The sequence below is a fragment of the Schistocerca gregaria genome, chromosome 5 (assembly GCF_023897955.1).
Source record: "Schistocerca gregaria isolate iqSchGreg1 chromosome 5, iqSchGreg1.2, whole genome shotgun sequence".
NCBI classification, from domain to species: Eukaryota; Metazoa; Arthropoda; class Insecta; order Orthoptera; family Acrididae; genus Schistocerca; species Schistocerca gregaria.
Window position 1 is genome coordinate 333,255,730 of NC_064924.1, and position 13,175 is coordinate 333,268,904.

Genomic DNA, 13,175 nt, shown 5'->3' on the forward strand with positions numbered 1-13,175 from the left:
GAAGAAACACAGTGAATTTTTGAGAGGTTTTTGGGAAGAGAAAAGAAACAGACAGAAAAAAGTGCCATGAATTTCAAATGTACCAATTTATGTACCATATTGTTATTGTGAATATTGTGTTTTAACGCTCTCCTTAATGGGGAATTAACGATAATAATAATAGTGTGTTGTTTCCATTCAGATGTTTTTAGTTTGTCTTACATCCCTGATCCAAAGAATTCCCATTTCTTTTCTACCTGATTTGTTGCATTGTTATATCAGACTATTCTATATCATCCTAGACTTCCTTGGAGGAACTGATCGTGGTTTTATTTTTTCAAAAGATGTTGAATAGTTGTTTTTGATAGTCTGGTGTTTGATAGTCTTCCTAGCAGATAATTTCATTAGGCAACAATCTCAGTTTTCTGTATTTTGATGTTTCTAATTAATGTTTTTCTGATGGTTCTTCTGTTTACTTTCTGTAGTTTCTGTTTTTCTTTTGGTATTGGACATAATGTTTCACTAACACACATTGTTTCATATTTAATTATAAATCCAAACTATTTACTGTTGGTGTTCATCAATAATTTTTTTCGTAGTAAGGTGGACCAGATGATTTGTCGTGGTTGTTTCTCTTCCATTGACTTCTCTCCTATTAATATTCCCCATTGGAATTGCAAGCTACAATTTTGCCAAGAAATTTGAACTTACATACATCTTTTTTTTTTTTTAGTCAGATGAAAGGTGCTTCAGTATTGAAGAGTGGCATCATTTATATCTTTTTGAATGAAATTTATAGTCTCACTTATCCTGCTATGTTTCAAGTTGTTTATTTTGGAGTTTAGACTCTTCTACATTATTTGCTGATATTGCAAGGTTATCAACAAAAGCATGGCCGTTAAGTTTATAAATTTTACCAATCTTCTCGCATGGTGAGCACATCTTTTTACATTCTCACATGACAAGCGTCTACGCACAATTAAACAGTATCAGTGAGAGTCCCTCCCCCTATCACTCCAGTATGGAATGTAAATGGATCGGACAATTCACCTCTAAATTTAACTCTTGATTTAGTATACTTGAGGGTGATTCCTGTGAGGTAGGTGAGATTTTATGTATACACATGTTCTTTGAGTTTCCAGCAATGACTCCTGTTGGACACTGTCATAAATTTTTTTAGAATCAAGAAAAGTGATGTTTAGGCACTTGTTTTTAACCTCTTCAGTATTTAATGATACACTTAACACTTATTATTTGATTTGGACAAGTTTGTGGTCAAGTTGTTCCTAAGTTCTTGTGTGAGTAATCAATACTACTGTACAGAGACAAGCTGTCTAACGTTGTTATCAAAAAATCTTGAAAATGTTTTGGTCAGTTTAATGATACACTTAACACTTATTATTTGATTTGGACAAGTTTGTGGTCAAGTTGTTCCTAAGTTCTTGTGTGAGTAATCAATACTACTGTACAGAGACAAGCTGTCTAACGTTGTTATCAAAAAATCTTGAAAATGTTTTGGTCAGTTCAGTTCACATTTTTACACAATACTCTAATAAAAAATGTGCCCCCCCCCACACACACACACACACACACACACACGTGTGCGTGCATTAATCGGCTAGAACATTATGACCACCTACCTCTTAGCCAGTATGTTCACCTTTTGCACGAACAAAGCAGTAATACAGCGTGGCATGCAAGCAATGAGGCCTTGTTAGGTCACTGGAGGGACTTGGCACCACATCTGCGTGCACACACACACACACACACACACACACACACACACACACACACACACACACACACACTCCAGCTTGTCACTGTCTCACAGTACAAGTGTCAAGGAGCTGTTCCCCTGGAAGATGATGGACTCATACCCTGCCATCAGCATGATCAAGAAGGTATCGGGATTCATCAGACCACGCAACACCCATTTCTGCATAGTTGCCAATTTCGTAGTGTTAACATTGGCACATGCAGGGCTCGTAGGTTCCGGAGGCCTATTGTTAGGATTATCGGATGAAATGTGTGTTCACACACACTTGCACTCTGCTGAGCATTAGTCGGATGTTTTTTCTGCTTGAGTTCACCGTGTTTCCTGTTCTATCAGTCTGCCCAGCCTATGATGTCTGACATCTGTAATGAGGGGTGGACCAAGGTTGAACTTACTTAACTTGTGAAGCTCTTTTGGAATTGTAACAATTTGTTTGTCTGTACATGTACATTACATCCCCCAATTTCTGTCCCATGTGGATAATTCCTTTGTAGTGTGCAGTGTTCTCCCCCACCCCCACCCCCACCCCCCACACTCCCCAGTGTATACAAATACGAAATGGGGGAAACATTGTTAGCAAAATTCCAGAAAAGTTCCTCACCAATTTACTTCAAAATTTGTCTCAGGCTCTCTCTTTGTCGATGACTTCGTGATCTACTGCAGTGCCCAGAGAACATGCCTCCTGGAGCGCTGCCTTCAGCATTGTCTTGACAGCCTATACTCATGGAGTGTGGCTAATGGCTTCTGGTTCTCTGAAGAGAAGACAGTTTGCATCAACTTTTGGTGATATAAAGCGTTGCTTCCGCCATCCTTACATCTCGATCCCGATGTTCTCCGATTCGTGGAAACAACTAAGTTTCTAGGGCTCACACTGGACAGGAAACTTTGTTGGTCTCCGCACGTCTCTTATTTGGCTGCCCGTTGTACACGTTCCCTTAATGTCCTCAGAGTTCTTAGTGGTGCATCTTGGGGAGCGGATCACACTGTCCTGCTTCGCTTGTATCGGTCCATAGTCCGAACAAAGCTGGATTATGGGAGCCTCGTCTACTCGTTTGCCTGGCCATCCCTCTTACGCCCTCGCAACTCCATCCATCATCGGGGGTTACGTCTTGGGACCGGAGCATTCTTCACTAGTCCTGTCGAGAGTCTTTATACTGAAGCTGCCAAATTACCATTGACCTACCGATGCGGCGTACTGCTTTGTCGGTATGCCTGCCGGCTGTTGTCAATGCCCGACCACCCCTCTTATCAGTCCTTCTTCGCCGATTCTCTCGACCGTCAGTATGGGTTGTACGTGTCTGCCCTGCTGCCTCCTGGAGTCCGCTTTCGTCGCCTGCTTCGACAATCGGATTTTGCCCTCCCTACCTCAGAGAGGGTGAGAGCTTGACACCACCTTGGCTCCAGGCTCCGGTTCATATTCATCTCGACCTCAGCTCGCTCCCGAAGGAGGGTACTCTGGCTGCAGTGTATTGCTCACGGTTTGTCGAACTTCGTGTGCGACTTGCCAGTCACACCTTTATTTACACTGATGGCTCCAAAACTGACGATGGTGTTGGCTGTGCCTTTGTCGTCGGGGCCGTCACCTTTAAATACCGGCTCCTCGACCAGTGTTCCAGCTTTACAGCCGAGCTTTTTGCTCTCCATCAGGCCGTTCAGTATGCCCGCCGCCATCGCCATTCATCGTATGTACTCTGCTCCGATTCACTCAGTGCTCTTCAGAGCCTTGGAGCTCCATATCCGGTACATCCCTTGGTGCAACGGATCCAGCAATCCCTCCATTCTTTTGCTGATGATGGCTCTCCTGTCAGCTTTCTGTGGGTTCCCGGCCATGTAGGAGTGCCTGGGAATGAGGCTCCTGACGTTGCAGCCAAGGCTGCAGTCCTCCTGCCTCGGCCAGCCTCCCATTGTGTCGCGTCATCTGACATTAGTGGGGTTGTTTGTAAGAGGCTTGTGTCATTGTGGTGGGATACTTGGTCATCACTTCAAGGAAACAAGCTCCAGGCCGTAAAATCGTTCCCAACTGCTTGGACAACCTCCTCCCAACCATCTCGGCGAGAAGAGGTCCTTCTGACCAGGTTGCGGATTGGGCATTGCCGGTTTAGCCACCGCTACCTGCTCTCCGGTGGCCCAGCCCCGCAGTGCCCTTGTGGTCATGCATTGACAGTGCGCCATGTTTTATTGTAGTGACCCCGTTTTAGTCAATCTCATGTTGTCCTCTCTCTGCCATCTACTTTACGGGATATTTTAGCTGATGACGCTTGAGCAGCTGCTCATGTTCTTCGTTTTATTACTTTGATTGGCTTGTCCAAAGACATCTAACTCTTTCATCTATTTTATCTGCATCTTTGTAAGAACTTTCTGGTGCCCCCCCCCCCCCCCCCCCTTCCTTGAGTTTTACTAGATTCTATGTGCTCTTACAATTGTGACTGGGCGCGCTAATGACCTCAGTAGTCGAGCGCCCTTAAACCCCCCACCCAAAAAAAAAAAAAATATCGAAATTTTACATGACACTACAGTAAACATTTGAATGGACATAGGGTCTGTATTTTTTAGCAAGAATCCCAAAAAGTTCATGATTGATTTAATTCAAGTTTTTCCATGATACTCTGATACATATTTTTCAAGAACAAAAATGCTGTGCTGTCTGTGAAAATGTGCGCGAGTTCTTTTCTTTCTCACAGACAGTTTTAACATCAATAGCAGAGCATTTAAATCATTAGACAAATCACTTTTCCCATATAAATTCTTTCTCCTTACATATAATTTTCGACAATTGTATACACAGGAATTTGCTGTTTTGTTTTCTTCCTTGCAGTTAGTTTTAACGGAAAAGAGAAAAATTGTATTTATGGCTAACTTAGTAATCCTACACATTAGCACCTTGAACAGCTACTAGCCTCACATATCCAGCAGCTGGAGAGATATCTGTCATATGCCATATACCAGTAATCCTGATTTAATGATTCATTTTACACTACTTCAGTTCCCAGTCAAAGATTTAATTTGCAATAACAATGAACAAGGATCAGGATCAGAGAGGAGCAGGAAAATGAGATGGACAGAGGGGAGGGGAGGGGAGGTGCAAGAAATGGACATAGAGAGGAGGAAGGAGAAAGTGGACAGGGAGAAGGGAGATGATGAGATGTAGAGAGAGGATGAGAGACAGGGGAAGGGGGGGTGGGTGCTGGGAGGAGGAGATGAACAGAGGTAGGAGGGAGGAGGAGATTAGGACATGCATCTCGAATTCCCATGCATATTTAGCAATTGCAAAGCAACACTGGGTTCAATAATTTTGGATAAAATCATATTTGCAACGCAGCATCAAGTCGGAATATCCTTTGATAATTACTCTGACTTGACCTGTCACTTACTTTGTGTAATGGGTGGATTATCACTGCATCCAATTCCTCATGCATTTTTTCAATATTCTGGATATAGATAATAGGCTTAGATAAATGGTGAGGGGTTTGATAATTGGCATATTTTCCATATCACTGCAGCTACTTCATTCTCTTCTTCCGCTCTGTATTTGTTGACCAAGCTAATCACAGTGGCCACTTTGTTGTAACTTGGAAGTGTCACCTTTGGTAGTAATGTTTGTCTGCTTTAGATCTCCATACTGTAGTAAACTTTTTAAGGTATTCTGCCAAGATTTTGTATTATCTTGATGTTTATCTGCCATTTCCCCATTTCGTTTCTCACCATAAGCTTCGATGGATTATTTCGTGACAGGCATAAGTACATTGAAACATGAAACAAATGCCAATAGGCTCACAGTAAAATAAAATAATTGTTCTGAGCTGCAAGATAATTAAAGAACTCAAACAACTAATTCAGTGTGCACACGGCTAAAGGTGAGTACATGCCAGTTGCCATATAATAAAATAGATTTGGTGATAGTTACTTCACTTGGCTAGACAATTGTAGGAGGCCGTAGGTACTGAGGCACAACTTCACTTTGTCAATCTCACTTTCAGGGTTATTTAACTTGTACAACAGTAAGCGCAGTCTGCTCCATTATTTGGCAGGAGGTGGAAGTATAGTGAAATATAGTCTCAGTGGCTAGAAGAGAACACAGCGTCAGCTGGCACACAGAGAATGAGAACCAGTTTATAGTTTCTCAGGCTTAAATCCACCAGCTAGCTGGGCACACATGATCGATCAGCCAATGGGGCTGTGTGTTCCTTCCTGGTAGTGCCCTCCCGAAAAGCAGACATAATGTCACTTATCAATAGCTTCAATCTTGGATTAATACATCTGGCAGGATTGTAAAGGATTGTATTTAGATTGATATTGTTTAAATGTTTTGTAATACTCCATTGTCTTATGCTGCCTTAAGGTTCACTTGTCATTTATCCTTAGTTCTTCTCTGAATTATTTGTGTTTCCATTGTTGGCAATTTATATGTTGTTTAAATTTCTTTATCTACTAGGCATGTTTCATCCTCCATTTAATAGTATCAGTTTCAACTGTGGCATTAAACTTACTAATCATCATCTCGTGCTGGTCAAGTAGGTATATTTTGCACCTCTCTGTGTATACTTTATTTTTTATTAAATAACTGGTACAATAATTCTTATTCCTATTGGTTTGGGAAGAATTATGTTTCCTTTGTGCTGTTAAATTAATTTTCATTTCTCATGCAGAATGACCTAAGTCAGTGTCAACCACTTAGAGGAATTTGACATTATAAATTTTCTTGTAGGTTTTGCCCATGGCAGCATGATCAGTTTGGAACTTTCCTAACTTTATATTATTACATGTGCTGGTGATTATTTTAAGTGGTTGCCTGATAAATCTGGAAATTTCAAGGATCAAGTCCATTAATCTTTGACCATTCTTCTTTGTCAGTTAATAAGTTGGTCATTTTCCTACCTGTGTGTGACCACCTTTCTTATCCTATTTTAACACCAAAATCTTCTAGAAACATGTTTATGTGTACATTAGCTCTATTTGATTTCATTTGATTGAGCTCTTCTCAGTTTTTTCCCATTTCTCCTGTATATTTGTTTTTATCCCTTGTTGGTGTTTACACATTTATGAAAGTGAAGGTTTTATTCTCTACTTTAGTTGTGAAGATTGCTGTTCTTGAAGAGTTCAAGAAGTAATCCTCTGTCAAGTCTGTTATGTTATTACGGACCGAGAACCCCCTCTGCATTGAGGGACATTCTGTGTTACTCTTTCTCCCTGAACGTCCTTTGTAAAGGGGATATACCTGTGATTCAAGTTGGTCCTGATCTGTATTGTGAAGTTCTTGAAGAGCTGTTATTAAGCTGTTGTGTTGATCCAGTACATCTGTAAAATGCTTCAAATTGCCAAGTTTCACAAATGGTTGTCACAAAGTTGAAAATTTACATGGTTTGTTGAATTTAAGTTCTTCTTAGTCTGCCTATTATCTATTGAGCTAACCAAGTGCTCCAACTTGCCTTTTTATTCTTTTATACATGGTCCCCATTGTATTTCTTTAGTCAATTTTGTAAAAAAGGTTTTCTGTTGCCCCCAGTATTTCTTCTTCCCTTTGGATCTCAATCTTTTTTCACCTGAAATAACCAGTCCTATTGACAGTCTGTTGGTTTTGGTTTGTAGGCTGGTTTGTTAGTCTGGGATTTCTTGATTCAGTTCGTGCAAAGCTCTTTGCCGCTGAACAACGTCTCTGGGCCTTATATATGCTGTGAGCACAAGTACAGTTATTTGGATCTTGTGTTAAAATAAGAAATGCGATTGCTGTAAATTTAGTCTGTCAGCTTACTAGGAAGAAGATTGAAAAATATATAGCTAAATATCAGTTAAGTTTCTATGGCTGCATACCCAGAATCTAGTGGATCAAATTTAAACTTGTTTGTAATTGTTCTTCTACAACGATTTTTTAAAGAAGTAATGGGTAAAATAATTCCTGGATGTTGTAGGGGGCAAAGAAATGGTTACCTTTTTGCTGAAGTCCAATATTCAGTTATTACATATAACTAACATTATTTAATATTGTTTGTAATGTATACCTCAATTACTTCAGCTAAGAGATTCACTAGGTGGAACTTTATTGGTCACCACAAGCACTTGTTCATTGTGTGATGAGAACTGAGTCAAACCATTTTGGAGAATCTCCTGTGACACCATAACATTTTTGATTACTTAAAAGAAAGTTATTTACGCACTGAAATGCCTTTCATGGATCAAAGGATACACCAGCAACTTATAATTTATTATTGAGTGAACTAAGTACTTATCACTATATATGTTTGTAACCTCAGTATGAGAAATCTTTATAAATCCAAACTACAACTGTGGCAATATGTTGTTTATAGTGTTTGTTTACTTTTTGATAGTCCATCTGTCAAAAATATTGTGTTCTGTTATTTAGAAAATAAGTGTAGTTACATAACAAAAATGTGATTGACTGACACTGTTTCATACTCTCCATAGTTTTAACTACTGTTCATTACTTTGAATCATCCACTATTGTTATATTTATTAAATATGATTTTCTTCTTGTGTGTTTCAGAACATATCAGGAATTCGCCTCACAGACATTTTTCTAAAAAGGACATACGATTATGATGAGCTGGCACAAGTATTTGTTACACAGAAATCGAACTGAACAATACAGAAATGATAGATAAAACAAAATTCTCCGGAGAGTGGTGGATGAAATGAAATTCTGTCAAAATGAATAATTGTTTAAAATACTTTTCACTGTAAATAATGGAAAATATATTTGATCTGCCAGATCTGTTGCTTTTTTGTTTGTTTTTTTTTTTTTTTTTTTAATTTTATAAACACACACCAAGAATATTCATCTCTGGAACATGTACAGAAAATTGGAATAGAGATCAACATAAACATCATTCCCACCCTTTTTATTGTTCATGAAAACCACACATTGCATGTTGTACCACCATACAGACAGCTAGACCTTCAGAGGTAGCAGTCCAGATCGATGTACCTCTAATACCCAGTACCACGTTCTCTTGCATTGACGCATGCCTGTATTCATCGTGGCATACTATCCACAAGTTCATCAAGGCACTGTTGGTCCAGATTGTCCCACTTCTCAACAGCTATTCAGCGTAGATCCCTCAGAGGGGCTGGTGGGTCACGTCACCCATAAACATCCCTTTTCAATCTATTTCAGGCATATTCTATAGGTTTCATGTCTGGAGAACATGATGGCCACTCTAGTCGAATAATATTATTATCCTGAAGGAAGCCATTCATAAGACGTGCACGATGGGGTCAGTCTGACCGGGTTGCCTCCAAACGCGTCTCCGACGATTGTCTGTTTGAAGGCATATGATGCGACACTCATTGGTGAAGAGAATGTGATGCCAATTGTGAGCAGTCTATTTGGCACATTGTTGGGTCCATCTGTACCACTCTGCATGGTGTCATGGTTGCAAAGATGGACCTTGCCGTGGACATCTGGAGTGAAGTTGTGCATCATTCAGCCTATTGCACACACTTTGAGTCATAACATGACGTCCTGTAGCTGCACAAAAAGCATTATTCAGCATGGTGTTATTGCTGTCAGGCAGGTAGATAGCTGTCATCCACTGCAGTAGTAGGCCTTTGGCAGCCTGAGTGAAGCATGTCATTGCATTTCCTGTCTGTATCTACACCATGTCCAAACAGCATTGCTTTGGTTCACTCCGAGACGCTTGGACACTTTCTTTGTTGAGAGCCTTTCCTGGCACAAAGTAACAATGCGGATGTGATCGAACTGCAGTATAGACCGTCTAGGCATGGTTGAACTACAGACAACGCAAGCCGTGTACCTCCTTCCTGGTGAAATGACTGGAGCTGATTGGCTGTTGGACCCCCTCCATCTAACAGGTGCTGCACATGCATGGTTGTTTACATCTTTGGGCAGGTTTAGTGACACCTTGAACAGTCAAAGGGACTGTGTCTGTAATACAATCTTACTATCGTTAAGAGTTCTGGGAAACGGGGTGATGCAAAACATTTTTTGGTGTGTGTACTATGACGAATTAGACATCATAATTCTGTTACATCTTCAATAGGATAGTACTGTTATTTTCTCCAATTCCATGTTATGGATTTATAATGCTGCCAAAGGCCTTGTCAAAGAGGGCAGAGAAACAGAGGTTCAGGGTACGCCGTTACCACTGGGGTGCCTAACTGCCCCAAAGGTCAACAAACCAGCAATAATCAATGGCATGAGGATGCAGAAGGTAATGGAAACCACTGCTTTAAAGACACATCACGTATATCCACGGGATATGTGGCCTGTTATGAAAAAGGGTCATGATGATCTCTCCAGTAACAAAAAACTTCCAGACTAATTCCCCATTCAGATCTTCAGGAGGAGCTTGTCAGCGGGAGGTGACCATGACAAAAAGATTGAATAAACAATGAAAGATTAATGCTCTACAAATTGGGGAGTGTGGAATGTTAGAAGTTTGAACATAGTAGAGAAGCTAGAAAATCTAAAAATGGGAATGCTAAGGCTCAATCCACATACAGTGGGGGCCAATGATTGAAATGGAAAGAAGACATGGATTTCTGATCAGATGAGCATAGGGTAATATCAACAGCAGTGGAAAATGGTGTAACAGGAGTAGAATTTGTTATGAATAGGAAGGTAGGGCAGAAAGTTTGTTACTGTGAACAGTTCAGTGATAAGGGTATCATCATCATCAGAAATCACCACCAACAACAGTAGTTCAGATATAAACATGTCAATATCACAAGCCAAAGATGAAGTATATGAAGGTACCCAATAAGTAATTCTGTAAGTAAAGGGAGGCAAAAATCTAATGGTCAAGGGGGATTGGAATGCAGTTGTAGGGGAAGGAGTAGAAGAAAGGATTACGGGTGAATATGGATTTGGTACTGGTACTAGGAATGAGAGAGAAAAGAGACCAGTTGAGTTCTGCAATAAATTTCAGTTAGTGATAGCAAATACTCTGTTCAAGACTCACAAGAGGAGGAGGGTACTTGGAAAAGGCTGCGAGATATGGGAAGATTTCAGTCAGATTACGTCATGGTTAGACAGAGGTTTTGAAACTATACACTGAATTGTAAGGTGTTCCCTGCATGTAAAGACTCAGATCGCAATTTAGTAGGTGAAGAGTAGGCTGAAGTTTAAGACATTACTCAGAAAGAATCAATACACAAAGAAGTGGAATCTGAAAGTACTGAATTAAGGGACACGCTTGAAGTTGTCTGAGACTGTAAATACTGCAATAAAGAGAAGCTCAGTGGGTAGTTCAGTTCAAGAGGAATTGACATATCTACACAAGGCAGTCACAGAAGTTAGAAAGGAAACCATAAGCGCAAAGAAAGTAACTGTGAGGAAACCAGGATTAACAAAAGAAATACTATAGTTGATCAACAAAAGGAGGAAGTACAAAAATGTTTCGGGAAATTCAGGAATATAGAAACACAAGTCGCTTAAGAATGGAAATAAATAGGAAGTACAGAGGAAGTAAGTCAAAACGGCTGAATGAAAAATGCAAAACAATCAAAACAGAAATGATTGTCAAGAGGACTGACTCAGCATATAGAAAATTCAAAATTATCTTCAGTGAAATTAAAAGCAAGGGTGGTAGCATTAAGTGTGCGGTACAAATCCACTGTTAAATGCAGAGGAGAGTGTGAAGAGGTAGAAAAATTACTCAGGGTGAGGACTTGTCTGATGATGTGATAGAAGAAGAAACAGAAGTTGATGTAGAAGAGATGAGGGATGCAGTATTAGAATCAGAATTTAATAGCTTTGGATGACTTAAGATCAAACAAAGCAGAAGTGATATATAACTTTCCATCAGAATTTATAAAATCATTGGCGGTAGTGGCAACAAGATGATGAGACACTTTCGTGTGTAGATTGTATGAGACTGGCAACATACCACTAGACTTCTGGGGAACCATCATCTATGTAGTCTCAAAGATAGCAAGAGCAAAAAGTGCAAGAATTATTGCACAATCTGCTTAACAGCTCATGCAACCAAGTTGCTGACAAGAATAAAATACAGATGAACAGAAAAGAAAATTGAGAATGTGCTAGATGATGAATGGTTTGGCTTTAGAAAAGGGAAAGGCACCAGAGACACAATTCTGACATTGCGATGGATAATGAAAGCAAGACTGAAGAAAAAGCAAAACATGTTCTTAGGACTTGCCAACCTAGAAAAAGTGTTTGACAATGTCAAATGGTGCAAGATGATTGATATTCTGAGAAAAATAGGGGAAGCTGTAGGGAAAGAACCAAGAGGGAACAAGAAGATTGGAAGACAGAGAACTAACTGCTCCAATTAAAAAGGGTGTAAGACAGGGATGATCATTATTACTGTTCAGTTTATACATCAAGTAAGCAATGATGGAAATAAAAGAAAGGTTCAAGAGTGGAATTAAAATTCAAGGTGAGAGAATAATAATAAGATTCACTGACGACATTGCTGTTCTCAGTTAAAGGAAGAAGAATTACAGGATTTGCTAAATGGAATGAACAGCCCAATGAATAGAGAATATGGACTGAGAATAAATTGAAAGAAGACCAAGTAATCATTAGTAACAGAAATGAGAACAGTGCAAAACTTAGCATCAGGATTGGTGATCAAGAAGTAGATGAATTTAAGGAACTTTGCTACATAGGTAGCAAAATAATGGATCAGGGAGGAGATAAAAAGCAGACTGGCACTAACAGAAAGGGCATTCCTGGCAAGAGCTGTCTCCCACCACCAATATATTTCTAAATTTGAGAAAGAAATTTCTCAGGCTATACATTTAGAGCACAGCTTTGTATCGTTGTGGAACATGGAGTGTGGGAAATCCAGAACAGAAGATAATTCAATCCATTTGAGATGTGGTACTACAGAAGGACTGATAAGGTAATCGAGGTAGTTCTCCAGGTAATCAGCAAGGAAAGGAATATATGGAAAACACTGACAAGAAGAAAGGGCACATGGTACTATAGGGAGCTATAGAGGGTAAAACTGTAAAGGAAAACCAAAATTGGAATACAGCGAGCAAATAATTGAGGATGTAGTCACTAGTGCTACTTTGAGATGAAGAGATTGGCACAGGAGAGGAATTCATGTAGGTTGCATCAAACCAGTCAGAAGATGGACGACTCAAAAAACATTTTCAGCAAAGGCATTCCTCAGCCCATTACTTGTAACTTTCCCATAGGTAAGATGTTAAAGCCATCATTGCTCACTTTTTATTTGTTTTGTCTCTGGAGCTTCTTATCCCTGCATGATTCTATTTCACTGTCAGAATGATCACTGAACATCAACAATATTTTGAGTCTAACATCTATAAAAAGTTATAATAAAGTAAATATGTAGTTATCAATCATGAACGTTTTGTATTTGCATTAAATAATGTGCACCTTGTTTCTACCTGTAAACAGTGACAAAAGTGTAAGAAAAGACACAAGTGACTGTTTTATAGGTTCAGATATATT

The 13,175-nt window shown here is 39.6% G+C and overlaps 1 protein-coding gene across 2 annotated transcripts in view; it reads left to right on the plus strand.

The window, feature by feature from the left end:
* The window catches only part of LOC126272781 (trafficking protein particle complex subunit 13), a 200,592-nt gene extending 192,114 nt beyond the window's left edge, over positions 1 to 8,478 (plus strand). For both annotated transcript variants that reach the window (XM_049975925.1, XM_049975926.1), the window contains exon 10: positions 8,253 to 8,478. In XM_049975925.1, the coding sequence (XP_049831882.1) occupies positions 8,253 to 8,348 (96 nt within the window). In that variant the 3' untranslated portion in view covers positions 8,349 to 8,478. The remainder of the gene's footprint in view (positions 1 to 8,252) is intronic.
* The last annotated feature ends 4,697 nt before the right edge of the window (positions 8,479 to 13,175 follow it).